Source organism: Synchiropus splendidus, chromosome 6 (genome assembly GCF_027744825.2).
Source record: "Synchiropus splendidus isolate RoL2022-P1 chromosome 6, RoL_Sspl_1.0, whole genome shotgun sequence".
Taxonomy (NCBI): Eukaryota; Metazoa; Chordata; class Actinopteri; order Syngnathiformes; family Callionymidae; genus Synchiropus; species Synchiropus splendidus.
The window spans coordinates 12,709,623-12,737,531 of record NC_071339.1 but is presented as its reverse complement, the minus strand read 5'-3'; the positions used below and the strand labels follow the sequence as shown (position 1 = coordinate 12,737,531).

The window sequence follows — 27,909 nt, the reverse complement described above, 5'->3', positions numbered from 1 at the left end:
ACCGTGGGTAAAATAACATGTGCACCCACCAGGTGTCACACATTCAAGACGTTAGAATTCTGACTAGTGGCCCACGTAACACTGTCGTGAGGTGTTTCCTGATCTATTTCTGTGTTTGCATTTTAAATAAAATAGCAGCCTTCAGCAAACCATGAATCACACCCACACTGTATCGACAAGGATGTTTTTTTATTTGTCTGCATTCATTCTATTATCTGTGTGTACAAATCTTCATATTTCATACAGCTTGTTCAAATACCCACGATGCATTGCATCCATACGTTTTGTAGCTCAAAACAGCTTTACAAAAAAAGGATATACAATATATACTTATATTTATATTTATATATATATATATATATTATATACATGTGATTCTTCATGTTTTTTATACGTGTTTGTAATGGGTAAAATCAGATTTTACAGCCAAGAGGAAACATATCAATTTATCAAAGTCGTCAGCATTGGTTATGTTACAGAGAACATGAAGCCCTTCACACACAATTTGCATATTTTCCACAAATAATTCAGATGATCGCCCTCAGAGACTATAGGTGGTGTGCATCAGTTGCTGTTCATCTAAATGGGTATGTAGTTAAGCATCAAATTTATGACAGAATTGCAGCCATTCTCCACCTGATATGAGACATCGTGATGACTCCTACATCTACGGTCAAACATGCTCAGATCAGCGTATGGCTTTAGTGGCGGGCGGCATTTACACTGGAGACTCGATGCACTGAAGGCTACACACTTATGTTTCCAGCACCCAGATTTGTGTTTTCCCTTTTGATAGGTCTTTGTTCCGTGGCTGGTTCCCGCGTGAAATTAGCTCATTTCCGTGTGTCATCTGGTTGTAAAACATTAAATGCTCTATGTACATCTTAAACTGCACCAAAGAGTGAGACTGTTGGACCGTCGTGGGGAAATGTCCGTCGGGCGTAATTCACCTTCAAAGAGCAAATGAGACGTCCACTGTGCTGTGTTGTACCTAGTCAACAACATTACTTTTGGTGTTACTCACTTCACATTATATATGTCAAAATTACAGCATTACATAATTGTCAATACAACAAAGTAACAATAATAGTCATGTGTGTTTAATTGATCATCGTTCATGTAAACATATTTAACCAGGTCATGCAAACAGTAGACCAATATTTTCATCCACTAGAGGTGCACAGCACAGAGTAGGCAGAGAGCGCACTCTGAGTGCCGCGGCAACATCAGTTAGGGCGCGGCGAGTGCGACCAACCTTGTTATTTGATGGGCAGCAGGGGTGTAAAGGTAGTGGTACACAAGTCAACCATTCAATCCAACAATGTATTAACTCTGCAGTTTGTTTACTAACCCCCTCCACCTTAGTCTATCCTCCCCACACCTCTCCCCATCGTGGCCTGCTTTATCACATCCATAAATCTAATGATTGTCTTCCTCTTCATCTTTTACCCGCTACCTCCTCGTGTTGTGGTCAAGACCACAGCAACCAAGGCCAAGACTGGGGAGTATCGAGACCAAGACAGGAAATATAAGGCGTGTCAAACTGATCCACATATGAGCTGCAGTGGGTGCAGGATCACATGTCAACAACAGGCTTCACACATCTTATCATCTTATTGATGTTTGGCTCGCCTCCTCCTAAGCTAGGAACAAAAACCGGCACCCACTGTAGCCCTCTTGTCTTCTTTGAAGGACGGAACTGGTCTTGACCAGGAAAAATTGGTCCTGAGACTGGTGTCCAGACTAAGACCGACTTCAAGTACTGCAACATTAGTACCTCCTTCACAAACATTAGACCCAAGAGTCCAAACCAATGGGCCTCCCTAAACCTCTTCATATGAGCAGTCAACTCATTTTGACTCATCTTATGTGACCAGAAAATGGTTGACCCTAAGCCATCTCCCAGCTCTACTCCACATGTCACCTCTCCGAGGAAGCTTCCCTTCACTCTAGCGGCTACTGCTCATCTGGCCAATGACATCTGCCTGCTGTGACTTACTCAGATGTTTTTGAGCAAATATGAAGTCCTGGGGAGAGAGAGTAGTGGTGGAGCAGATTCTGTTGGAAAATCAAAAGTGAATGAAACCCTTGGCATTCACTGCACTTTGCACCCCTGATGGACTCCAGAACCTGCCTGTGCCTGATGTGCGGGGATCTCAGCGTGAGCCTCATATAACAACAGATATTCATACATTTTTTTCTCTTGTTTTGTTTTTGCCAACACAAACATGCAGACTCTTCATTCACCCCAAACCCAGTCTGGGCCAGCATAGAGTTCAAATCCCGGCAAACTCCCCTCCGCCCGCCCTTCGCGTTCAAGTATCGTTGAAAAAGGCTTTAACTATGTGGGTAAACACTTAGCAATGGAGACGGAGGTGGATTATGCTTTTACTAAACCTCTACCGGGCAAACAACGGGGTGCAGCCATTTCCACGGCCTAAACTGTGGAGGTCATGCAGTGGGACTTCCGCCCAGCTTCCACTGAACTTTGTCCCTTTTGGAGCCCTGTCTGGCCAGAACCTCGGAGATATCTATCAGAGCTATTGACTGAGGTGAATGATGGACACCGTAGAGGTAGATATAAGGGAGCGTCGTGTCGAATGTGTATTTAAGAGTCTGACTGGTAATGATGTTTTTGTGTCGATTGGATGACTGTGGGAAGCCTGATAATTACCCAGCATTCCCAGCCAGACCGGGCAGGGACTGCAGGCTTGAGGGCAGGAGGGCCTTCTCTTTGTGAGGGGTGGTGGCATGGCGACCAACCAACCGCAACCTCAGACACGACTTGCGGGCCTGCAGCAGTAGGTGCAACTCCTCAGGCTGTCCCGATCCACGCTGCCCTCGTTGCTCCCGCGCCGGCCGTCCTCAAAGTGGGACACTGCAAAGAACACCAGGACGGAATAGATGCAATCGTGACTCGCGCTTCATATTTCTACATTCAAACAGAGTCATATCTCACAGCTTTCCTCCTCTCCGTTCCCCAACTCTTCATCTTCCTCTTCCTCCTCCTCCTCCTCTGGCAGCAGTAGTCCATGACAGGGACTGGTTGGCGTAATCTGACTGGTCCCTTCCACGCTCGTGCCAAGCTGTAGCCTGCGCATGTGCCGCACGACGGCTGTGGCATTGAACGCTTGCTAAATTGGAGAGAGAGAGAGAGATAGTCAACAAAACCCAATGATAATTCACAGAGGCAAACTTTTCGACAAGCGAACCTTCCATTTGCTTTTGGCAAAGTTCTTCTTGATCTGAGCACTGACAGATTCGTGGATGTTCTTGTCAAGCGCTGTGTCCCCACAGATCCTGCCAAACACAAACATAGCTTTGTAACCCAGAGAAATAAAGAGGGTGAGATCATGAAAATCATTTTATGGTTTGATATCAGATTAAAATCTTCCTTCTCAATCTGCATACGATTTTGTTTTATTTTCTACGACTTTCAACTTCATTCTTCTCGGCCATCGTACCACGGATGCTGCAATGCCTGCTCACACGTGAACCTCTTGAAAGGATCCTTCTCCATCAGGTGGCAGATAAAATCTTTGGCTGCAGACAGACATAATCTAATGGAGACTCATTACTGTTTAATTAATGAGCATACGCTGGAGGGGGGGGGGAATCCATACCTGAATCTGAGATGTCATCCCAGTACGGAGAGTCAAATTCATACTCTGCTTTCAAAATCTGCTCAAACAACTTGGCATCATTCTCATCGTAGAAGGGAGGGTAGCCACATAACCTGGGTAGATAAGAGAGGTCAAAGAGAGACACAGATCACAGCAGTAGGGCACCAACTAACTTAATATATATTATATTAAGTATATTTAAATAATGTCACATAATCCAGGAACATGTATTAACCCTGTGAAGCATGAAGCATAAAACAGTTGACAGAAAGCTCCAGTTCTTTATTGGTCCTTGAGAAGAATTTCAAATCATCAATATTTATATATGTATCTCATATAAAACATCTGATCAACATCCACATCAGAAGGTCTTATTTGAATAATAATGTAAAACGATGTGTTCAGTGTAGCTCCCCAGTTCTGGTTATTATCAGGAGAGAGACCGAGGACACTTCACTACATCACAGCTCCGTGCTAATCGACATGGTAGCTGTTAGCTGGAGGGTGTGCGGCGTCACAGACCAAACACGGAACACTCTTTTATCATTCTACCATGGTGTCGAAGGGGTTTGCTCATCCTTGAGACGCGTTGTGTTCACAAACAAAACAAAGCCACGGTTTTGAACACGACGGCCCGTCGCCTCTCGAACTCCTCCGTGACTAAGGAGGTCAGTCGAAGGTGGCGACGCGGAGCCACGGGCACTCGGACCTCAGTTAGGAACCAATTGAAGGAACAGAAATGAACACATCTTAATGATCCCAGAGAATGTGGTATTTTCTCCCTGCTTCTGAATAACAGCTAGTTCTCGATGCCCATTCCTGTGGGCCCATACTCTGTATGTGTTTACACCAACAGCAACATGACGCACCGATGCACAGATTTTGACGTCGGTGAACTTTTGTTGTCAACGTTATCGATGACGTCAACTAATCGTTGCTGCCCTGCACAGCAGTCTAAAATGGTGGATGATCAGGAACATAAACATAGATGAATGTCCATTTCCAGAGCAAGACTTACAGAATATAAGATATCACTCCTATGGACCAACAATCCACAGCTTTGCTGTACGGCTTCTGAGCAAGCACCTCCGGAGCTGTGAATCAAACATACAGAGAAAAAAAGACATCAACATGAGTGTGAGTTATCTTGACCCGATGGTGAGGTCATGCTAAACAGGAGCAGAGGAGAGTTTAACAAGCCGCAGTTGACTCAGCGGCGGACGTAACAGCCTCTCACCGTGCACTGAACGAGGACAGCATAACAGCTGTGAGAGCTCAGCTGAACGAAGGGCTGCAAACTGCAAAACACTTACCAACATATCCTGGCGTGCCACAAGCAGTGGACATCACGCTTCCTGCTCCTTCTATCTTTGACAGTCCAAAGTCACTGATCATGATCTTGGAGTCTTCGTCCATGCTGTAGTAGAGCAGGTTCTCTGGCTGTGAAGACACTTAGCTAGTACAGCTGGAGATTCTGAAGGTTGCACTGCAGTACATTACCTTTAGATCTCTGTGGACAATCCCCATGTCATGAAGGTATTTGACGGCATCCAGGATCTGGTGTATGAGCTGGCTGGCATCTCTTTCCGTGTAGAAGCCTTTTTCAACTATTCTATCGAAAAGCTCTCCTCCAGATACTCTGCACAGGAGAATAGGATTTTAAAAGAGTATACTGCATTTCGGTGAGATCCTGAACGGGATTAATGGTGAGGCTACGGCAAGATTCTTTTATCCCTGCAATGAACTATTACTATGAAGAAGTGATAAGTGCTCCCCATGCCTCAGAAAAACCGACTGAGTATGGTTCATTTATGCTCACCCCTTTCTTACCCAGTCTTTATCTATATTTCCCATAGTTGCACCTGCTTATCCATAGGCAGCAGCAGACTAAGCAAAGGGCTGAACCTCCCTCTCCCTTGTTGCGTTCCCAGGACAACCCAGGGATGTAACCTGTCTGGGGAGGCATACAGGAAGAAGATGCCAGAGCCACCTTGGCTTCTCTCTGGCCAGAGAAGTTGTGCTTCTCCTCACAAGCTCTGTGAGATGAAAGAGCCGTCCCTCCTGTTTTGGGAGGGTGGCTCCTGTTTTTTTTCAGTCAGTAGTCAACACTCATGATTGAAAGGGTAGTGATGCACAAAAGAACATCAAAAGTTCTCACTCTCCATCCTCCCTTGCTCTTGAGAGGAAATAGACTCATTGCTAAAACCAGGACAAGTCATTCCATCTGAGAACAGGGGTCTGTTTTACGATTATCTTTTGTTCACATAAAGCTATGGGAGTTTCTCACCAGTGAAGGGCCGATAAAGCTTCATGAAACAGTGTCCTTTTTTTAGAGCTCAGTAGGTGGTGCTGTTGCTTTGGAAATGAGGTGAGGTTCCTTTGAAGCAGTTGTTGAAAGATTTTACAGCAGAGAGTGGCATCTTTTGGACTTTTGGAAAATGGGGACACTATTTCAGCTCTCGCTGTTTTTCTCATATTAAATTTAAGGAACAAGTGCTTGTGCATTTGCTCTTCCGCTGGTGTGTGTGCCACTTTCTGGGTCATCGAGTTGGCATGGAGGTCATTGCATAATAGAGTGAAATATTTTATGTAACATTTACATGTGATAAAAGCGCCATACAAATGTGATTATTTCATGAATTACTCACAGCTGCATGACAAGATAAAGATGCGATGTACTTTCGAAGATGTCCTCCAGTGAGACGATGTTGGTGTGCTTGATTCTGCAAATAGAGGGAACCATTCTAGCACAAGCCATACATCTTTGATAGCGCTCGAGCATCTGGTGCCAGATGGCATTCTTGCAGCACGCTTTAAATTTACAGTAAAGTAGCACTTTTCCTGAGAAAGATCTTTTTTTTCTCAGTCAGTTTCAATCTGGAACGTCTTTGTTTCGGCATAATTTGAAAATGAATGATGAAGGCGGACTGATCCCGATGGTGTTGTGCTAGTAACTCAGCCACAAATTATTGAATGTGCTGAACCCCTGGTAGAACAGCGACTCTCATGTGAGAACATTAGTGCAAACAGAACATACAAAGTGTCAGGTCAGGGAGGCTCATCGTCACAGACAGCATGCGCATCAGTACTCTACTAGATTGTGGCACAAGCTATGTGATTGGTCTCAGCCCTTCTATCTTCTTTCTTTCCTTAATACCCTGGCCCACTTCCCCACCACTCCATCCTCCATATCTCCTTCTCTTTCTTTGGTACACTGCTGCAGGGAACTCCACACCATCTCGCCTCTGTGTGCTGTTACCCTGGCAACAGGGACACTAAAAATAGGCCTATCTTCTTTACTCCTGACATTTCCGGTGCACATTCCTACTGTTTCGAATGACACCATGCATTTAGTCACTCATTCGATTGACCTCGGCATCTCAGGCCTTTTATATCTCTGCTATTGTTCGCTCGATTTGTGACACCACACAAAAAAACAAAGGAGAAATGTAACAGAGTCAAGACCGAAGAGACTTGAATTAGTAGTTTTCATTCTTAGTGGGTTGGATATAACAAGGTCAGTGAGTGGGAATACATTGTTTTGAGAACTTATAACGTTATTATTACGTTGCCTCACCTGTGTAATACAGCAATCTCATTTTCAATATTGTTCTCTTTGCCTTCCAAAGCCTTCTTGGGGATGCACTTGATGGCCACTAGCCTCTGCGTCCTCTTCTCCTCAGCTAGAACCACCTCAGAGAAAGCGCCACTGCAAAACACACACAAACAACCCATCAAAAAAAAAGCGTAACAGCATTCGATCGAGAGGAAGTGGTGAATAGGTTGACTGAACGGGTTATATTGTAAATACATATCTTTGTCCCTTCAAATGGTTAAAATGTAACAGAAATGCAGCTGAAACAAAAGTGAAAAGCGTTTCAATGCAATAATAGAGGATGCACTGACAAAGTAAAAAAAAAAGAGCTGTACAACAGCACATCAGTGAGGGAGCATTATAGTCAATATAGGCGGACTTTTTACTAAGGGTGGTTTTATCTATATTTTCAGTACTATAGAAAAATCCAACTCTCATGAACGCACCATCCGCACGAATCCAAGATACATAGATCAACGCTTTGCCGAAGAGAGAGAAAGATTATTTCAGCATGATCAGCTCACACTGGTAACACAAGTAGCTTGATCTACGGTGGCCTGGAATGGACAAATGTCTCACCGACGCTGGATTCACATGAAAGGATAAATATTTATATAAACCAGGTGATGCGCTTGGGTGTAACTTCCCAGAAAGTGGAGAGCCAATATGACAGTATTGGTAGATAATGAAGTAACAAAATGAGCAACTAAAACACTAATAATAAGGCCAGGAATATTAGGTTTTGAGGGGTTGTATACTCAGAAATGCCCGCACATCTTCTTCAGAAATGAAAAACATCCTAAAAGAAAACTGAAACTAAAAGGCACTTAACAAAACATCTCAAAAATGACATATTATCAAGAGTAGTTAAAGGACAACGCCTGGGTATGTTTTACTCCAGCAGCGGATGCGTGCGCTGCATGTTGTGTTTGAGAGAATTTCCCATGAATAATTAAAACAGAGACATTACCGTGAGGTTTTGGAGCCTGAGAGATACATTTAAGGGAACAGCAAAGACACTATTTTTATTCCTCTCAATAATAGATACCCTAAGTGAAGTCGGGCTGGAGACTTGACTGCATTATAGATTGCGGCATAGTTTTGATGAGAAGAAGGACTGAGTGTATTTACAGAGACTCCCCACAAGGAGGATGTGAGGGGACTCAGGAGGGGAGCCAAGTGTGAGCATTGTTCAAAACCACAGGAATCTTTTTCCTGCCTGTGGAACAGCCAGAGGCCATGAGGGGACCTGGACCTTACCCAGCAGACTGCTGCTGAGCAGCAGACCGTTTTTTTTTTTTTTTTTTTTTCAAAGGCACCTGAAAAAAAATGATACACATTTCTGAATACGATCTCTCAACGCTTCTTGGAGACAGTCAGAATAAGGACATCACACAAATAATGATAAATGTATTTTGTTAATGAATAGTCCCACCTTAAAGTTAAAATCACCCTGACATATTTTGTTTTATTGTTTGCAAACTACCCTCTTGCTAACTGCACAACCGGGTTAAACCCAGGAGATCTGGATTCTGCTGCCAGGCTAAACACACAAGACTAGAAACATTCAGTGAGTTTCGGAGCAATCGCCGGCGATGTTTATTTCATCTTGTGTGAACGAGCGCTCCGTCATATTGAATTTCATTTTTTAAAATCATGGTAACACCATTCACCCCAAATCACACCCAGCTTCATTGATCCATTAAAAGCAATGTAATTCATTTATGTGCGCCACACTCCCCACCCCCAATGGTTTCATCTTTCAGCTTTTGTTAAGTACAAATGCTCCTTCCATTTTCTGCCACTCCTAAGCACTGGAACAAATCGGAGTTGGCTTGGACATAAAGAGAGACCTTTACAAAGAGGAAAATAAACCCTTGTAGCAACGTCCTGAAACTGTCTTGTTGATTCATCTATCAGTGGTCTTCCTCTTACCCAGGGTCTGTACCCGCAGTCTCAGAGGCTAACATGACTGTTTCATGACTGAGAACCAGAGTGTTGTACTTAACTTTTTCCTATTCAAACTTGGTGTCCATTTGAGCAAAAACTCCTGGTCTACTGCAGCAAACAGGGCCACATCATCAGCATTTACTCACTCCAAATTTCAAAATGATCATAAGGAAACAGCACTAATAAAACCATTATTACTGTCAAATCACTTTCACATTTCAAACAAGAAACGTAAGCGTCAATATAGAAATAAAAAACCTAGAGAGTGTTAGGCTGGAAGTCACTGAGAATTTCAATGTTTGCGTCAGACATTTATCGTGAGTGAATCAGAGGGCTGCAAGAGAACGTTCATGTCATTACACACGCACACTTATTCACACGGTCACACACACATTTACTGTTGCTGTTCGTCACATCATAATTAACAATCCAGTCGCTCATTTCTCTGCAGAGACGTGCCAGGGGTGGGCTCTCAGCGGGCTCATGCTGGATGCAAATGGAAGGAGCCGTAACATAAAAAACATTCGTGGACCTGGACTGGAAGAGCTTAACCTATACAACTGAGAATATATATATATATATATATATATATATATATATATATATATATATATATATATATATATATATGACATGACTTTGAACCAAGCACTTCTGGATCGAGGTCAGCGTGAGTACAGAGCAGAGGTGTGGTGCACACTACACAAACGGACATCAAATAAACACAATTTATTTCTGGAAGAAGGTTGCTTGAACGTTGCAGAGAGCTTTCTGGCACACATCAATATATTGATCTGACTGAGGCAAGTGCACTCCTCCAACCTCACACACCACTAAGTCCCAAAAAGGCTTTCTCTTTTTAGCCTATTATATAGCGGGTAAGAAAAGAGAGTGTTATTGTGTTTGTGTAACTCCTGTGTCAACTCACTGAAGTTCTCTGCTAAGAGTATTTCTGTAAGCCTGACCTGCAGGGAAAATCTATCTCTATATTATTCTATGCAGCAGGTGTAAAACTGTGACATCCTTCATATATACTAAAGCCAACTTGAGGACAACCCGTCCTCCAAACAAACGGAAAGGATTAGCTGGAATCAAATAATACAATTCATCATAAATCAATTAACCTCACCCACTGAATTCTGGTGTAAAGCTCCACTGTGATCTTGCGCATGAGGATAAGAGGCTTTCTGTCAACACATTTTCACAGACTCCTGGCAGGACCGACCACAGACTGCTGGTATTAACTATTAGGCAGTTCTGCTCGTGACCCTTCAGTGAATGAAAACAAGTGATGGGAATTCACCTGAGTATAACGTCATTTAATTCAGGGTCTAACAAAAATCCATCCATCATCTCAGCAAGCATACGTTGGTTAACCAATCAGGTGTCAGCCCAAAGCAGACTACCACAAAAAAAAAAGTGGCCTCTTGACTGGTTGGCACAATTGTGATCACTTTGAGATCCCTGATCCAAAGGCAGGTGCATGAAAGGTTTGTCAACGTGGAATAGAGACAGACGGATAAAATATTCCTCTTGATAAAGTCAGCTGGCTTGTTCAACACAGCCGCTCAGGGGGTTATATTTTTGGCTGTCCAGTTAGTTCTCTGTTACACGTTGCTCAAGGAATCGGAGGATGGAATAGGATACGGAATGGAATTGGACTGAGTCCAACCCGAAAAGAGTCTCAGTGAACCAAGTGGAACCCAACTGTTGAATTGAACCAGTGTATGGACAAAAAGTAGCGGCTATTTATTGAGGTTTAGTCGAATCGTTGGCAAATGACGTGTACCAGTTCACACACCAACACGACTGTACTTAAATTGCAGTGATTCAGATTCCCCAAAACTAGTCTATTTGAAATACAGGCGTCTAAGTTGATTCCCGATTCAATTTTGGTCGGTGTTATGGATATTTCATTCATTGTATACCAATTTTGATCAAATTTGGAAGACATTAGAAGAAGAAGAAAAAGTAGAAGAACTCTGTAACTTGCCTTATTATTAAAAAAAAAAAAAAACGAATGTTAACATTCTGATTCAAACTACAGGCCATCCAAAAACATACCCAGCGATAATTGTGGCAAAAATATGTATGTAAATTTCTGTCACTATTGCCTTTGACGTGTCCAATAAGTTTCCCTACTTTTGATGTTTTGGGTTGTGATGGTGCCAGAACCTAAGCCATTACACCTCTTAATGTTGATTCTGACAGCCTCAAGACTTGAGGCAAATGGTTTGGTCCAACTTCCATTCCTTCAGGAAACCCCATCACAAGTAGAACTTAAGAAACTCTACACTGTGCTTGAGAACACTTTTGGATTCTACAGATTCAAAGAGTCAAACCAATGCTGTGCCAAATAATTCCAGCTCGATTTGACATGTCTTTTTAGTTTTCAATGATCCACACAAATCTGTCATTCAAATGGAATAACAATGATTCTCCAGCGTAGTTTCTTCAAAAGAACAATTCATGTGAACTCACAGAATGACTGCATAATCTGCCTTCTGCTGTGTTTCTGTTTGGCTATTGAAGCATGGATGCACAGTTATTTATATCCCATTATGCGCGTACTCGCCAAAAAGTGAGTCCAAAGAGAAAGAAGACAACCACAATCCTTATGGCACATTCATGTCAGAGCAGGTGGGCGTGTGCAAGGTCACTTGCTCTTAGTTTTGTGGGCGGAGTAACTGTATCACGACCATCTGGACTCAATTATGTTCCCACGTAGGATGAAGCCGGGAGTCAGGTGAGCACTGAGTTATTCTCGAATAATGCATTAAATCCTGCAATGATACATTAAATCTCATTTGTCCTTTGTCAGCAGCCTCACAGGGAGAGAGTTGTCAGTTTGAAGGATTTGAACGGCTACTTTTCAATGTATGTTCACCCCATGCCTGCGTGGGTTTTCCCTTGGCACTCTGGTTTCCTCCCACAGTCCAAAAACATACAGAGGCTCAGCGGAGTGACTCTGCTTTGCAAGTGGTAAAAAAAAACGTGAAACTCATTGCACAAGCCAAAAATGTACGCAATTCAGCAAAAAACATTGCAGGATTTGAAAGATGGCAGGCATGGGTTTTGTACTTGGTTCTTCTGGGAAGAACAAAAAAACATTTTGGAGCACTGGGGTGTGCGTGTGTGGGGGCATGGCAGTGACTGCAGGTGTGGTGGGGACAAACCTGCGCATGGATGCATCAGGATGATTTTTATCACCTTTAACCAGGCAATTGGAGGTTTGCATTGCTTTTCACAGACAGACCATGAAACGATATAATGTCCCATAACTTTATCATCCATTTGTCTGACATCCTGATCCCAAAATAGAACAGTTGATCATGAAAACATAAAATCTAATTATTGTTCAGTGGCACTGGAACATCTCTTGACTGCACATAGATAGGACTGTCATGCTGCAGCCATAAATGAAAAGGAAAAATAGACAACTTACGTCCCCAGAACTTCTTTGAAGTCATAATGTTCTTTGATGTCTGAAGTCTTTTTCTTCCATCCATTTCCATCCTCTCCAAGAGGCATCCTACAACGCAGAAGAGATTTGCCACACTACAGCTGCAGCCAAACAAGAACAGAAGAAAGAGAGCATGGACAAAACTGAAATCAATGGACGTTTCATTGCTGTCATCGTGGGACATGCATTTATGATATTCTTGAAGCCCTAAAGCCCTTCCTATTAATGGTGATCTTATCTGAAGTGAATGAGCTTGATGGTATTGCTGGCGCCACAATAGCTCAAGGCTTTTGGGATCTTTAAGAGACTAAAGAACTCAAGGGTGTTTATGGCGAATGTGTCTAATATACAACCGTCTTTTGAGGTTTTCACTTTGCAGTGTCGCTTCAGCGCCCTTTACATCCTCACAAATCTGGTGTCAGTGGAGAGATCAAACTTGTTTTCTGATCTGGCTTGAGATATGTCATTGATCTCACATATGATGTCAGTGAATTTGAAATTCTAATGCCGTGGAAGCAGTTTTTCTATCAGCATCAAATGTTAATTTAGGTTTGGTGTGATGTGTATTCGTGAACTACAACGCTCATCACTCAATAGTCGGTCAAGTGAGAGCCAGCAGGCGGGACAAGCTCTACAGGGTCACACCAACCATGTCAGCTAATGTTTGCTAGCTTCCACCTTTGATAGTTTAGTACCTTTAGCATCTGCCTTAGCACCGGAGCAGTCGCTATTCTGCTGTGATGTCATACATACATTGATTTACAGTCCATATAAGCACGTGTTTTCACAAGCAAATAAATCATAAATTACACCACAAAAGCAGTGGAAAATCACATCATTATTTTTTATTTAAATTGAGGTACAGCAGATGTGTGATCCAGGGCATGAGGCAAAATGGACCAGAAAATCACTTTAATCTCCCCTTAGACTTCGATGAACCGACTGGAAGGGGCGGAGACTTAAGCCGCCTGTTTTTGAAACCACGTCCCAGAGCGGATAAATTTGCCTGCTTTATACAGCTGAATCAGAGCCACGACTCAGCTTCTGAAAGTGTTACTTTGCAACAGCAACGGCGGAGCACAGAGTAGTGCTCATTCGGCAACAGCCGTTGAGCATGTTGTAAATATTGACACTCCTTCATTATAGTGAGTAGTAAGCGCTCAAGAAGGGTTCAAGAACTTCATAGAAATCCATACAGAACACTCCCTTGCTGGTGTTGTGCTCTACTACTACGTTGAAATTTGTATCCCCCCTAGAAAACCGCTTCATATTTACAGTCACATAATTAGACTCAATGGGAATACACCCCTGATCACAGCACTTGATTTAAGCATCATACCAGGGGAAGATATTCTGACAGGAGCAGCAGGACAAAAGTGGCATCCCACCTTGACAACAACTTCATATTTACGGTCATCATTAGGGTGGATGTCATGTCTGAAAGCAACTGGAGAGATGTTGCATCCTCCCTTCGAAAGATAAAATGTTAACTTGACTGTCCTGTGAGTTCTGAAAATGTGCCTGCATCAAAATATTATTGACGGCAATCCAAGTTTTAAATGAGAGAGATACCGATTCTGACAGGGCTGCGAAACTGAGCACAGATACGATAAGGCATGTAATGGGTGACCAATGGGAGCAAGTGAAGTAATGGCCGGCAGGGGCACATGACTGCACATCCATTGCAGGCTTCCTAAAGGGTCTTTTTTTCGGGAGTACTGACATAGTGAGCCATACTTGACTACACATTTCCCCAAATCTCAGTATAGGAGTGATATCTCACCGCTCCAAAACGTTGCTGCCTCTGTCCATTCTTTCAAGTCTTTGCCGATTTGATGTTAAGTGTGACTCATAATAACTGAGTCGTGTTTTAGCAGCTGGCCATGGTGTATTTACAGTTTGTTGGAAGAACATTGCGACACCACATATTGGCCTGGCAGGCAAATCACAATGTCTCGGCCGCTTTGTGTAGTTAGGTTTTAAACACCTGATTCAATTTCTCACGTTACATCAGCCCAAATATACCCACAAGAATGTCATCGTCCGGGCATCATGCCAAGCTTTCGGCTGTAGTTAAGTGTAGAAAGCAAGAGTAAAATAGTTTTGGGATTGTTACAGACTTATTTCATCAGTTTTATTTGCTGAGAGCTTCACAGTTGCTGCAACAGTTATGAGCGGCAGCTGAGGATCAGACAAGCGTTCTTCATGGCGTACGAAGGGCAGTCTTTAAATATTTATGCCCATTAGATATTGTTGAATAACATCTTCAACATCACTCATTGAAGAGGGAAATATCAATAACATGAAATGAGATTATGTCAAGCTCTCCTCAAATGAAATCCTCGTGATCGAGTCCACTCTCAAAATAAAACAAGAGCCACTCTCCTGCAATGTGTGCCATCCAGATTCATTCATCATCAGCAGTAGGAAGCGGTTTATTAGATCCATTAAAGTTTGGCAAGCCCACTAGGTTGTAACACAAATAACTTCAGACGTTACATATTGATCTCACAGACGGTCCATCCTGGGTAGTGGAATTTGACCGTCTGACTAGGCCACACCAACTCAAGAACGACACACATTAAAAATACAGCAGCTACAGATGTTTTATATAGGACACCCTGTTTTTCACCAGGGGAAAGTAACTTTTTTTTTAATCGCACACAGTTTCATACCAAGCCATGATGTCCAAAACTTGGCTCCTCACTGAAGTAGATTTTTCTCAATAATTCTGCAGTTTTCATAAATAGACTGGTGCATCTGATCAAGCTTTTTTGCCAGAGTTTTATGTCGGTTACGAGAGAAGTGCTCTCTGCTAACCTCAGTACAGCTCTGGAGGATTATGGATACTGGAATAACACCATCCATGCGATGGATGGTCGAAGTCTTCTTGCATTTTAGCAGGATAAAGTTTAGGTTATGAAATGTAAGTACCATCATCTTGTGATCCCGCACTTAATGTAGGATTAAGACACACGGCAGTGAATACAACTGGAATACTACCCAGTGCAAATACTATACACAACAGTGCAACACATGAAATGTGAAGAACTGATGGTAACAGAAGTTTGGAATCACAGATTCGTTTTTTCCCCTCTTAAAAATAAATAAATAAGCCATTAGCCACAGTGAGTTTTGAACTTAAACTAAGTTTATAATCAAAAGAGTAAATGCAAGTGGGATTGAGAAGAATAACTATCTTGAATTTAGCTGCGTGCGTTGGCGATGACAACACGTCAGAAACTAGCTGTCAATAATGAAAAGCAATACACCACTGAAAGTAGGCCAAACAAGACAGAGGCGAAAGACAAGCGCCATAAATGGCAGCATAAAGTAAAACGGTTGGAGTTTACGGAGATAAAAAACGGCAACATGAGGCGATGTAGAACGGGATAACGTGAAATCGCTTGTTCAGCTTTAAGGCTGCAGGGCGTGAATGAGCCGCAAGACGTCAATGGAAAAAACGAATCGACAAGGCAAATGTGCGTTTCGCACGAGGGTCCGCTTCGCGCCGTTAGCCAGCTGGGTGAGACAATACTGTAGGTCCAGCGGGTTTACTGCAGTGCTCAAGGGTACGGCAGGCATCGCAAGCGCGCGCGCATCTCCAGCCGCTGGAGTCCGCCAGCGCACACGCGACGCGGCTGTGCACCAAAGATGCTGCAGGTCAATTCACCGACATCAAATGTGTGGTCTGATGCATGCGAATCATTGAATGAGTATAAAGAAATTCACAATACCTAAATGTCGATCTGTGGCTACGAGGTGGTCTGTTTCCCAGTCGGAGCAGTGAGGTGGAAGTGCGCAGCGCAGGTCCACTGACTTCTACTGTCCTGACGTCACGACCAGCAGACGCACATGAACGTGGGGCTGCGGGAACCAGCAAGTGATAAATTGGCAATGAAATACAGCAACTTAGTCAGTTAAAACGGTTATTAAATCGACTAAAATGATGTCATCAGAATCAGGGGCGCTCCACCAACAAATTATTTTCTAAATTTATATAATTAAAATATAAGTAACCAAGCGTATTTTGACATGAAATGGCAGCTCTTTTTCCTGGTATCTCCACCTCCATTATTCTTCGTCCGACATATAGCCCGTCTCTCCTCTCCAGGATCCAAACCCTCCCGAAGTTTTACCTCCAATCGTCTCCACAGGAACTGTACCACTGACATATTCATTTGCCAACAAGTCCTCTTGCTCTCATTCACACACCCGTGTTCAGCCTTGCTTTTACTAGCTTTCATTCTTCTCCAGATCACTGTATGATGAGTCTTTTTTTTTCTCCCCCGAACAGCCTCTTGGTGTAGTCACACCCCTCGACTACAGGGGGCAGCATTGCTCCACAACAAAACAATAGCGTCTCTCCACTTCCGGGCTGAAGTTTTCAAACATCGCTAGCTAGACCGCTAGCCGGAGCGACTGCTTTCCTCAGGGATTTACCGATCACATTTCGTCATCAGGGGTACGATTGTCACACGCTGCTTGCTCCTGTTTTTCTGTTTTCGTGGGCTATTTAACGGTATCTTTTGGGGGCGTTGTAGCTGACACCAGACTGTGTATGCTAACAGCCGCTCTGTTTGCTTTGTTTAATTCAGGCTCGCGGCGCCGAGCGCGATGAGTTTGTTTTACATGTAAAGGCCCACCATTTACTCGATTAAAAAAAAAGATTGGTCTTAGTATGATAGTAAAATAAATGAACTCTTCCTTTTATTGTCCAAGCAGAGTGCCAGTTGACGTTTAAGCGGCTAGCGATGTCTTCGAGCTCCAAAAGGAGACGAGCCACTTCCCCGTCCAGCAGCATCAGTGGAGGAGCTGATCTCGATGATGCTGTTGCTTCGACTCCTGGCAGCGGCAGGAAGAAGAGACGAGTCACCAACGTTCCGCCTGTGGACACGGTATATGCACACATTTACTCTTTATTATAACGAAGCAATGTATCACATGCATGCAGGTATTCTTGCGTGAGAAAAACAAGCTGTCGTGATCCAAAATATTTTGAACATATCTTGCTTGTCATTTTTTTTACTGCATATATACTGTATAAGTGTTATTTTCGTCTTGATCTAAAGTGTATCGTGACTGGTTCATGCATGATTTTCTTTCTATACATTTGTGTTAATGTGTGAACATTTCAGATTGCTGTTTGCCACGAATTGTTCAACGCTGTAAGAGACTTCAAAGATGATCATGGAAGGCTACTAAGCGATATTTTTCTTCGGGTGCCAAAGAGAAGGTATGGCCAAAAGTGACTTTGCCTCCTGGCACCGATGATTTTTGTCCACCACAGATTATACAAGTTTGACTACTGGTTTTGAGTGTCCCACATCATCAAGTGTTATTCACTCATTATTTCCCCCAATAACCTTTTTTTCCTAGAAATGTTCCTGATTATTATGAGGTCATTTCCCAGCCAATCGATGTGACGAAGATACAGCACAAGCTGAAGTCTGAAGATTACCAAGATGTTGAACAGCTCACAGCAGATTTCCAGCTTATGTTCAACAACGCCAAACTATTCTACAAGGTATTTTTGTCCCATTTTGCTGTATGAAACCTGGCTATTCCTTCTATTATAGTGAACTCTGTAATAAAATGTCTATCATGTCTACCTTTTCAGAGTGACACCAACGAGTATCGAGCTGCCATTAAATTGTGGGAAATATATTTGCAAACGAAAAGTGATTTTGTTCAGCCTGGTGAGGGAGAAGAGGAGGAAGATGAGGGTGAAGACATGATGGATACCCCTGGGATGTCAACTGAAGATGGAGTAAGCATGTTATTTTTTAGCTGCTTCTGTTGCTTTTAAACTGCTTCACCATATAAACATGTTTATATTAAAACACAGTGTGTGGTTTTATAGCATGCAGTTTGTGCTGGTAATCACCTAATAATATGACAAATAATGTCATGATTGTGTTGTGTCACTTTAGACCTCAGCCAGCAGTTTGAAGGAAGTGTTGGAGCAGCTGCTGGAAGCAATCGTGTCGTATTCTGATCCAACTGGAAGATCTATAAGCGACCTGTTCCAGAAGCTACCCTCCAAAGTGGTAAATATTTCATCCAATCATGCTCATTGTTTATTCGCTGTTTAGTGTCACAACTATCATTCTGCATTTTCTCTTTCAGCAATACCCGGACTATTATGCTGTTATCAAGGATCCAATTGATCTCAGGACCATCGCTCAAAGAATACAGGTTTCTAATTAGTTGTTTAAGTGATTATGCTTCATGTTTTCTCTGTGCTAACTTGTAGTCCTGTTGTTGTACAGTCTGGATACTATAAAAGCGTCTCCGCAATGGCCAAGGACATTGACCTCATCGCGAAAAATGCGAAAACATACAATGAACCAGGATCTCAGGTTTTTAAGGTATATATTTTTTCCAATCGCTGTTGTAGAAAATGAGCAATTTGTGAATTGCTTTCTATGTTCTATGTCAATTTTCTTGTTGACAAGAGCATTATCTGGATTTATTTGAACTTCTGTCTTTTGTCATTATCTACAAAGCTCATACGTCCTGCCAATATGTTCTTCAATATAGGATGCAAATACAATTAAGAAAGTTTTCATCCAGAGGAAGACTGAACTTGAACACGGGGAGCCGACGAAGACAAGTGTTCGCATCAGGTATCCAACGTTTGTGTGGATTGATACTTTTCTTACCTTCACTGGCTTATATGTCATATTTCCTGGTTGTTTCAAGAAACCGCAAGTCTGGTCAAGGCGATCGACTCTCTGGCGTCAACGTAGCTCTTCATTATGGCTCGGAGAGTGAAGATGACCCAGTGCTCTCTGGTGAATGTTTATTTATTGAGCTGAACATCCTATACAAGTTAAAGCAAAACAACAACAATTTTATTCTTTACAGGCTCTGTTTGCTATGATGAAGGCGAGTCAGAGGCTGAGAGCCAAAGTTCTAGTATGGAGATGAGCAACCCAATATTCCAGCTCTATGAAGCTGTTCGAGGTGCAAGGAACAACCAGGGGCAACTGTTCTCAGAACCATTTCAGCAGCTGCCATCTCGCCGGGAGTATCCTGACTACTATCAACAGATCAAACAGCCGATCTCATTGCAGCAAATCAGGTGACTTGACTCGAAAGTAGTCACCTGTTTAAGAAAACACATATTATGAGATGCGTATGTTTTATTGTTTGTCCCTTCAATAGAACAAAGATGAAGAATGGCGAGTATGAAAATGTGGAACAAATGGATGCGGACCTCACGTTGATGTTTGAGAATGCCAAGCGCTACAACATGCCAAACTCAAGCATTTACAAACGGGCTTTCCGACTTCAGCAGATATTACAGGTATTAAGTTATGTGTACATTACATTGCGATGATCGCAGTGCTCTCTTGTGGCAGCATAATGATAAAGTTTTTAGCTTATATGATGAGAGGAAGGAATTCTGACTTTGTTTCCCGTTGTTTTTGTGTAGGCTAAGAAACGAGAGGTTCTCAGGAGGGATGATGAAGATGGAGATAGCATTCTGTCGTCTGATACAGGAAGTGTGAAAAGAAAAAGGTATTTAATTTCCCTTACTACTGTCTGCCTTACCTACCTTCTCTCTAATCCGCAACCCCTCACTTTTGTTTATTTCAGCTACAAGAAAACTGTCAAAAAGAACCGCATGAAAGCGCTGTATGCTGTTGTGATTGATGCTCGGGAGCCAGGCACCAATCGTCGCCTCTGTGATCTTTTCATGGTCAAACCATCGAAGAAGGACTACCCTGACTACTATAAAGTTATTCTGGAACCAATGGACCTGAAGACCATTGATCATAATATCCGTAGTGGGTCTTATGCCACGGAGGACTCCCTCATGGAAGATATGAAGCTTATGTTTCGCAACGCCCGTCACTATAATGAGGAGGGGTCTCAGGTAGGACCAGATATATAACCTTTTTTGGACTATATAGATTATATCATAATGCTAAAGAAAATGCCTTCCTTCAAAATAGGTTTACAATGATGCTGATGTTCTGGAAAAAATGCTGAAGGACAAGCGGAAAGAGTTGGGACCTCAACCAGAAGAGGAGGATGTAGGATCCCCCAAACTAAAACTAAGTATGTGGTCTGTTGCCTTGTTATTATATCAATTTTGAACAAGATCAATACAAAACTGTGGAATCTATTGTCAAGCTAAGATTTTATGCGACATCACCTTCCTTTTTTGATGTAATAGAAAAGTTATTACCATATTGTTCATGGCCTATAACTTTTGGTGTCACACCTAGAACATATATTTTCTCCTTAATTTTAATCAATAATATAAGCAGAATATTTAGCACCCATGATGGTGACATGTACTCTTTCACTAAGATGTTTTTTTATTGGCTGATGTAGTGTTTTTTTGCAATGCCACAGAATGCATGCAAAAATGTACGAGTTGCACAACAAAGTGAACTCAATCGATCGTCTTTGTCCCCTTCTAGGAAAGAGTGGAGTTTCTCCAAAGAAGTCCAAATACCTCACTCCTCTTCAACAGAAGTTAAATGAGCTCTACGATGCCGTGCGGAATTTTACCGACCGCAGGGGGCGCCGACTGAGCACCATCTTCTTACGCTTGCCCTCTCGTTCCGAGCTGCCTGACTACTACGCCACAATCAAGCGGCCTATTGACATGGAGCGTGTGAGAAGTCACATGGCAACAGGGCGATATCATGACGTTGAATCGCTAGTGGAGGACTTCATACTCATGTTCAACAACGCATGCATCTACAATGAGCCTGAATCCCTGATCTACCGTGATGCGTTGGTGCTGCACCGGGTTCTTCTCGAGACACGCAAGCAGCAGGAGGGATCAGAGGACTGCGGGCCGCCTGCTGTAGGCGTTCTGGTGCGAGAGCTAATCCGAAATCTGTTTGTGTCAGTGCTCGGTCACCAGGATGAGGAAGGGCGATGCTACAGTGATTCACTGGCTGAAATTCCTGCCCTGGATCCTACTGCCCCAGAGAAACAACCTCTTAACTTTGATGTCATCAGAATGAATGTGGAACGCGGTTGCTACAGGAGACTGGATGTCTTTCAGGAACACATGTTTGAGGTTTTGGAGAAGGCCAGGAGGCTGCACAGGTACCAAGTTTATACTTATTATGATGGAGAAGTTACCAGATGTATCGAGGCTTTCTGACCAAATATAATTATTAATACTCCATTCGGAAGAAACTGCTACTGTTTTTTTTTCTGATTTGAATGAGAAGTAATCAGGAAGTTTGCATTCATGTACATTTTTTTTTAAATCCCTTTTTTTTTTTTAAATTTTGCACTAAACCCACTGTTTTCATTGATCTTTGCAGGACTGATTCTGAGGTTTTTGATGATTCAGTTGAGCTGCAGCAGTTTTTCATCAAAATCCGAGATGAGCTGTGTAAAAATGGTGAAATCCTGCAAACGGCAGCTCTCAACTACACTCTCAAACATCTGGTCAATGACGTGGAGCAGGAGAAGAGGGAGAAGATTCCGAGAGAAATTGAAGAGGACGAGCAGAGAAAGGACGAGGAGGAAAATGAGAACCAAGGTGTGTCTTGATGTTCAAAGTATTCACGTTTTGGTGGTGAGTTGAATGCCAACAATATTTCCATCAAAGGGGGGGAGAAGAAGGCAGCAAGCAGCACAGGTGAAGGCTGGCAGTCCGGCTCTGACACCGAGCGCTCTTATCTGGATGAATGCAGTTATGAAAACCGCACCTACCACGTTGGAGACTTTGTTTACGTCAGGCCTTCAGAGGCAAACCTGAAACCTCACATTGTCTGCATCGAACGTCTATGGGAAGATGAATCAGGTAAAAATTTTTTTTGATAATTCAGTTAAAGAAGTACCTGGGTGTGTCATTAACATCACAATCCTTTCTGTACCTATCTCTTTTGCTCCTTTCTTCGGTCTGTGAAGGTGAGAAATGGCTCCATGGCTGCTGGTTCTACAGACCTAGTGAAACGTTCCATCTTGCCACGCGCAAGTTCTTGGAAAAGGAGGTCTTCAAAAGTGACTACTACAACAAAGTTCCCATGACCAAAGTCTTGGGGAAATGTGTGGTCATGTTTGTGAGGGTGAGTCTCATGTTTCTAGATGCTGAAATATGCCTTTCAAAATATTAATTAAATGTCGCATAACTATCATTTTCATTCTTCAGGATTATTTCAAACTCCAGCCTGAAGACTACGAGGCTGCGGATGTCTATGTTTGTGAATCTCGCTATTCAGCTCGATGCAAGCTGTTCAAGAAGATCAAGATTTGGGCAATGCCACCAAGCCCAGTGAAATTGACAGTCCGCGACGTGCCACTGCCTGTTGTCCGTGTTGCTTCCATGTTCGCCAAGCCTGATCTTGAAAAACAGCTGAACATTTCCTACACTGAAGGTGTCCGTTTTGTGGAAAAGGTGGGTCTACAGTTATTTATATTGTGTTTCCTGGTAGACTTGGTCAATTCTTTTGTTAGTGGAGCTGTTGGAACTCCTTAGTGTACTGTTACAATGCTGCAGATGCATTTGTTCCGACCGGAATATAGACCACTAAATTCCTTTCCACTTTATGACTATTATATTTATGTTAGATACAAAACATCTTTTTTTTTTTTTTTTTTTTTTTTTTTTTTTTTTTATAAAATCATACAAAATATCTTATACTTTTTTTCTAGGAGCGAGAAGATGTTCCCATGGAGATGAGTGGTGCTGAGCCTGGGTGCCAGTACTATGAGCAAATACAGTTCAATAACATGTGGTTTAAAATGGGGGACTGTGTTTATATCCAGTCACATGGCCTGTCAAAACCCAGAGTTGCAAGGTTTGTCAAGTGTCAAGTGTAGTGTGTGTTTTTGTTTCATTGTATTTCTCTGCGTAGTCAGTAACCTGATTTCACTGACTAGGTTGGAGAAGATTTGGGTGCAGGATCAAAACATTCTCTTTTTTGGGCCTATCTTCATTCACCCTGAGGAAACTGCACACGAGCCGACAAAGATGTTCTACAGAAGAGAGGTTTTTCTGAGCAACTTGGAAGAGACTTTGCCCATGTCATGTGTCATTGGTACGTCCACAATTGAATTGTTTATGCTTCCGTGTGCTTTGTGCTTGTTTTGATACCTGTCTGTCTTTGCAGGCAAATGCATGGTGGCTTCTTTTAAAGACTACTTATCGTGCAGACCCACCGAGGTTTCCGAGGACGATATTCTACTGTGTGAAAGTCGCTATTTTGAGTCTGAGAAGCAGATGAAAAAGTTCAAGTGGCAGAAGCGGTATTCATTCTCCCCCAAAGTTGTGGAGGACGAGGTCTACTATTTCAGGTTGGCTAGCTTAAATGGTGTTCAGAAAATAAGATGTGTTTTGCTTTTGGGAGTTCTATGTTCCCTCTGATGCTCTTCACAGAAAGCTGATCGTACCACAGAAGGAGGCATCGCCATTTTTGGACAAGAAGATAGAAGAGTTGGAGGTGAAGCTGGCTGACTTGGAGGATGGGGATGATGACATGGACGACATGGATGATGAGGATGATTCTCAGGACATGCCATCTCTACCTCAAATGCAAACTCCTCATCCTGGTGACATGGACAACATGCCGTACACTCCGTCACAGGTACGTGTAAACCCAGAACAGTCGATACGCTTGAAACCAATTTCTCAACATTTCCAACAGACTTGCATAATCGCACACTATTGCACAATGAGCTTTTGATTATTTAGCACAAATATAGCTGATTAATGTAGTTTTCATTTGTCATTCAGAGTTCAATGTATTCCAAAGTTCAAATGTAATTCCTCAAAATGTAAATGGTTGTATTGTTTTGTTTCTGTTCCTTAAAACAGTGACGCACTGACACTATTCTTCTTCACAGTCAACTCCAAAGATAAAAGGCTTATCGAAGAAGGAAGGAGCCAAGAGAAAGATCAATATGAGCGGCTACATCCTCTTCAGCAGTGAAATGCGTGCCGTGATCAAAGCTCGACACCCAGACTTCTCCTTCGGGGAGTTGAGTCGCCTGGTTGGCACAGAGTGGAGGAACCTCGAAGCTACTAAGAAAGCTGATTATGAAGGTCGGTGGAAAAAAAGTGGAAAGGCCAAACAATGACTGTAATTCAAAATCTCCCCTCTGTGTTCCAGAGCGAGCAGCCAAAATAGTGGAACAACAAGAGCGAGATAGGCCACACCCCAAACAAGCTTCCCCAAGAGCAGGTACCCCCGTAGGGTCACTGATGGGGGTCGTGCCTTCGCCTAGCACTATGGGCATGATAAACCAGTCCATGACACCTGTGTCAGGTAACCCCTCTAAGAGTCAAAGCCTGCTGTTGCCAACAGAACAGCAGGGAAATGAGACCAGACTGTTCATTAACCCTTTAACCTTTAGACGCATTTTAATGTCTTTCCTTGCTGCTGTTCCATTGTTTGAAGTTTGAATTCATTCATGAAATGCATGGCATTGACTGCATGAGTAACGTTCATATGTAACTATCATTATTTTGCCTGATAACAGTCATATTACAAAGTACTTATCACACAGTGAACATGAGACCGTGATGAAAACACTGTTCTTCGTTTTTTCCTTTTAAAGTGATCACATTACTTGATAAACAAGTTGGCGACCGAAATATTTGTTTACAAATATCTATATTGTCACTCACGATAACTTTCCTCTTGAAGTCACACAACATATGCTTGTGCAGATTTTTTTATACTTCAGTAATCTTGGAAAACCAAGTTCCGTATCATACAGCAAATTCACACCAGGGCAAACGGGTAATAAGCACTGCAGTTGCAGGCAATGAATAGACAAGACACTGTGTTAAACCCGACCATATATTTTCCTGTTCTCTGTGTGAAAGGTGCTGTTGTAGTGCATGCTCATTTCTAGTCAGCTGCATGTAACTTATGCATGGTTTTGTTATTGTCCTCTCCTCATCCTCTTCCCCAAGGCATGATGGGAGCTTATGGCCCACCTTACATGCCAATGCAGGGACCCCATGAGGGTTTGTTGAGTGTGGCCACAATGCCGCCTTACCCTGTAGGCGGGCCTCACCTGCCTCCTCACCATCACCAGCAGGGTATGCCTGGTTACCCTGGCATGCTTCACCAGGGTAAGAGCAGCTGCTCCAGTTACATCCGCTCTGTTACATCCAGTTGTGTCTCACCTGCCAGAGGGGTTTACCTGGTCCACAGGTTGCACAGCCGGATCGACATACGCCGAGTAAAAAGTCTGCCGACTACTGTAGCCAATTCACATCCTGAAACATATTCGCAGGATCTCTATTTACACATGTCGTGCATGTGATAACACCACTGATTCCAAATTACTAAATTGATATTCACACTAACTCGACAACAAGTTATTAGTTAACAGTGTTAATTGAGTTTATTTGACATCTTGTGTTTTCATTTACCACAATTACCCTGACAGGCATGATGGGTGCCGGTGTGAATGGCATGCAAGGAAGCCCTGCTCAAGGAAACTTTATGCAACAGGTGAGCCTCACAAGAACCAGAGTACCTGGGATGGTAACTTTGTGGCTTAACCTTTTACACATGCTTTGCTTTAGACTATTTACTAGACTACACATTACATACTGTAAGACGAGTGAAGGGCTGGAAAATGCAAAAAGAGAAGGTCATTTTGTAATAATAATTTAAGAGAGTAGGGATCATGTATTACCATTACTAAACTACTCATTGGCCTGTAACTAATAATTATAAAGTGCTTATTGGTGTCTTGTTACACCTGAGTACATTTTACCCAGGATTGTTCACCAAAGGTTCACACTATACAATGCCATGACCACATATAACCAAGTAATAGCTTTATTAATAGTTGATGTGTTCAGTCTAAAGTGCCGCCGGCGTATCTTATGGTGTTCAATATGAATCAATCGATATTGTTTGGAAGAAAATACAAAAAAACAACACTTAAGAAGGATTAAGAAACAAAAATGAATGCATATGTCTGCATATCCAGCAGTTAAAGATTGAGAAATGTATCTCAGTCTTAAACTGCTGGATTGTTTAAATATCGCTCCCCAAACTTTAGACGATCAGCATACTGAACTCTTGTCCCCAGTTTCACTCTGACTTCATGAGGGCCAGATGGATATACACATGGGTTGGTGACCCCGGCCTAATTTCTCTACCCCCTCTTCCACACAGCCTGGGATGTTTAGCCCCGGCCAGCACGCTCCTCCACCCTATCCTGGACAAGGCCAGTTGGGGCAACCTTCACACATGCAGCCCACGACTCCGATGTTCGTGGCGCCCCCACCAAAGACCCAAAGGGTGCTTCACTCCGAGGCCTACCTGAAGTACATTGAGGGCTTGAATTCAGAGTCAACCACCATCAGCAAGTGGGACCAAACACTCAGAGGTGATACACATGGTCAATCGAAGGATCGATTGTCCCTTTGTGGTACTTAGGAAAACATGGAAGGAACATGTATCGCTGGTTCATGCTTTGAATAATCCAGATTCATGGATTTGCGTTACAGCTCAAAGGCGAGACGCTCACCTGAGCAAAGAGCAGGAGAGTCGACTGCCCTCTCACTGGCTTAAAAGCAAAGGAGCCCACACCACCATGGCGGATGCTCTGTGGCGCCTGCGTGACCTGATGCTGAGAGACTCTCTGAACATTTGCCAGGCGTACAACCTGTAACCTTGTGACCACTGTCCCTCACTTTTTTGCTCCTATCTATTTACAGCCTTTTAGAAGTCACAATAGAAGCAATATTTTTAGTGAATCCTGATCAATTTTATATTTATTAAGTAGTTTAATAAGCTCAGTAGTTATGTGTGTATCTTATTTTTAATTTTTTTACACCATTTGTGGGGAAAAATATGCCTTCTTGATGTCCTTAAATAAAATGACTGTTAACAATCACCGAGGTTCTCTGACGTGTATACTCACAATTATGTGTCCAAAAGAATGAAATTGTTTGAAATAATGTGATTGGTTTGATAAAAGTGAGTTGTTGATTTAATTTTTGAGTCCTGTGTCTGTAAATGGAACATTATTGGGTTTTTTTTTCATTGAAAATAGCATTAAAATGAATGAAAACATTTCACTGATTTTATTATAAGCCTTTTTTACAAATGAATTTTTTCCCCTTACTTTGCCTTTGTTTTTGTTAATGTGGATTATTTCAAACGAATTGACTGTCCACAGTTCTTGCTTCTTAGTTTTGCGCACAACCCTGAACGTAGGCCGTGACTTGATGGACAGAGAATCCGTGTTTTTTCATGTTTCCATCGTGGCGGGTTGCGTTACCCCAATTAACTGCTCTAATAAATGAAAAAAAAATAGTTTCA

At 42.6% G+C, this 27,909-nt stretch overlaps 2 protein-coding genes across 4 annotated transcripts; one reads left to right on the top strand and one right to left on the bottom strand.

Annotated features, from left to right (window-relative positions):
- Positions 1-181: 181 nt before the first annotated feature.
- camk1a (calcium/calmodulin-dependent protein kinase Ia) lies at positions 182-17,469 on the bottom strand. Of its 2 annotated transcripts, none has more exons than XM_053867219.1 (12): positions 16,369-17,469; positions 12,614-12,732; positions 7,201-7,332; positions 6,272-6,346; positions 5,124-5,262; positions 4,937-5,063; positions 4,642-4,717; positions 3,624-3,736; positions 3,465-3,543; positions 3,213-3,300; positions 2,960-3,134; positions 182-2,878 (listed from the first exon to the last, which is right to left on the bottom strand). In XM_053867219.1, the coding sequence occupies exons 2-12, from the start codon at positions 12,697-12,699 to the stop codon at positions 2,775-2,777; spliced, it is 1,194 nt and encodes a 397-aa protein (XP_053723194.1). In that variant the 5' UTR covers positions 12,700-12,732; positions 16,369-17,469; the 3' UTR covers positions 182-2,774. The 2 variants fall into 2 exon arrangements, with proteins under 2 accessions (XP_053723194.1, XP_053723195.1); XM_053867220.1 differs by having other exon boundaries at positions 12,614-12,700.
- pbrm1l (polybromo 1, like) lies at positions 16,964-27,581 on the top strand. 2 transcript variants are annotated; one of them, XM_053867218.1, is made up of 30 exons: positions 16,964-17,096; positions 17,357-17,529; positions 17,770-17,867; positions 18,011-18,158; positions 18,252-18,401; positions 18,565-18,681; positions 18,761-18,829; positions 18,904-19,002; positions 19,175-19,260; positions 19,337-19,428; positions 19,502-19,718; positions 19,802-19,943; positions 20,073-20,158; positions 20,237-20,516; positions 20,596-20,701; positions 21,070-21,709; positions 21,934-22,154; positions 22,224-22,418; positions 22,526-22,683; positions 22,767-23,012; positions 23,270-23,415; positions 23,498-23,655; positions 23,728-23,911; positions 23,994-24,201; positions 24,461-24,659; positions 24,727-24,882; positions 25,536-25,697; positions 26,018-26,082; positions 26,758-26,971; positions 27,093-27,581. In XM_053867218.1, exons 2-30 carry the CDS (start codon positions 17,386-17,388, stop codon positions 27,254-27,256), a joined length of 4,950 nt encoding a protein of 1,649 aa, XP_053723193.1. In that variant the 5' UTR covers positions 16,964-17,096; positions 17,357-17,385; the 3' UTR covers positions 27,257-27,581. The 2 variants fall into 2 exon arrangements, with proteins under 2 accessions (XP_053723193.1, XP_053723192.1); XM_053867217.1 differs by having other exon boundaries at positions 20,073-20,516.
- Positions 27,582-27,909: the final 328 nt, after the last annotated feature.

Bases quoted from the DNA above. Each gene is read 5' to 3' on its own strand.
- camk1a (XM_053867219.1), bottom strand. From the start codon at position 12,699: ATGCCTCTTGGAGAGGATGGAAATGGATGGAAGAAAAAGACTTCAGAC. The intron at 5,263-6,271 runs GTGAGTAATTCA...TCTCCTGTGCAG, and splicing joins CTTTATCTTGTCATGCAGCT to AGTATCTGGAGGAGAGCTTT. The intron at 5,064-5,123 runs GTAATGTACTGC...GTGTCTTCACAG, and splicing joins TTGTCCACAGAGATCTAAAG to CCAGAGAACCTGCTCTACTA.
- pbrm1l (XM_053867217.1), top strand. From the start codon at position 17,386: ATGTCTTCGAGCTCCAAAAGGAGACGAGCCACTTCCCCGTCCAGCAGC. The intron at 18,402-18,564 runs GTAAGCATGTTA...GTGTCACTTTAG, and splicing joins GGATGTCAACTGAAGATGGA to ACCTCAGCCAGCAGTTTGAA. The intron at 26,083-26,757 runs GTGAGCCTCACA...TCTTCCACACAG, and splicing joins AAGGAAACTTTATGCAACAG to CCTGGGATGTTTAGCCCCGG.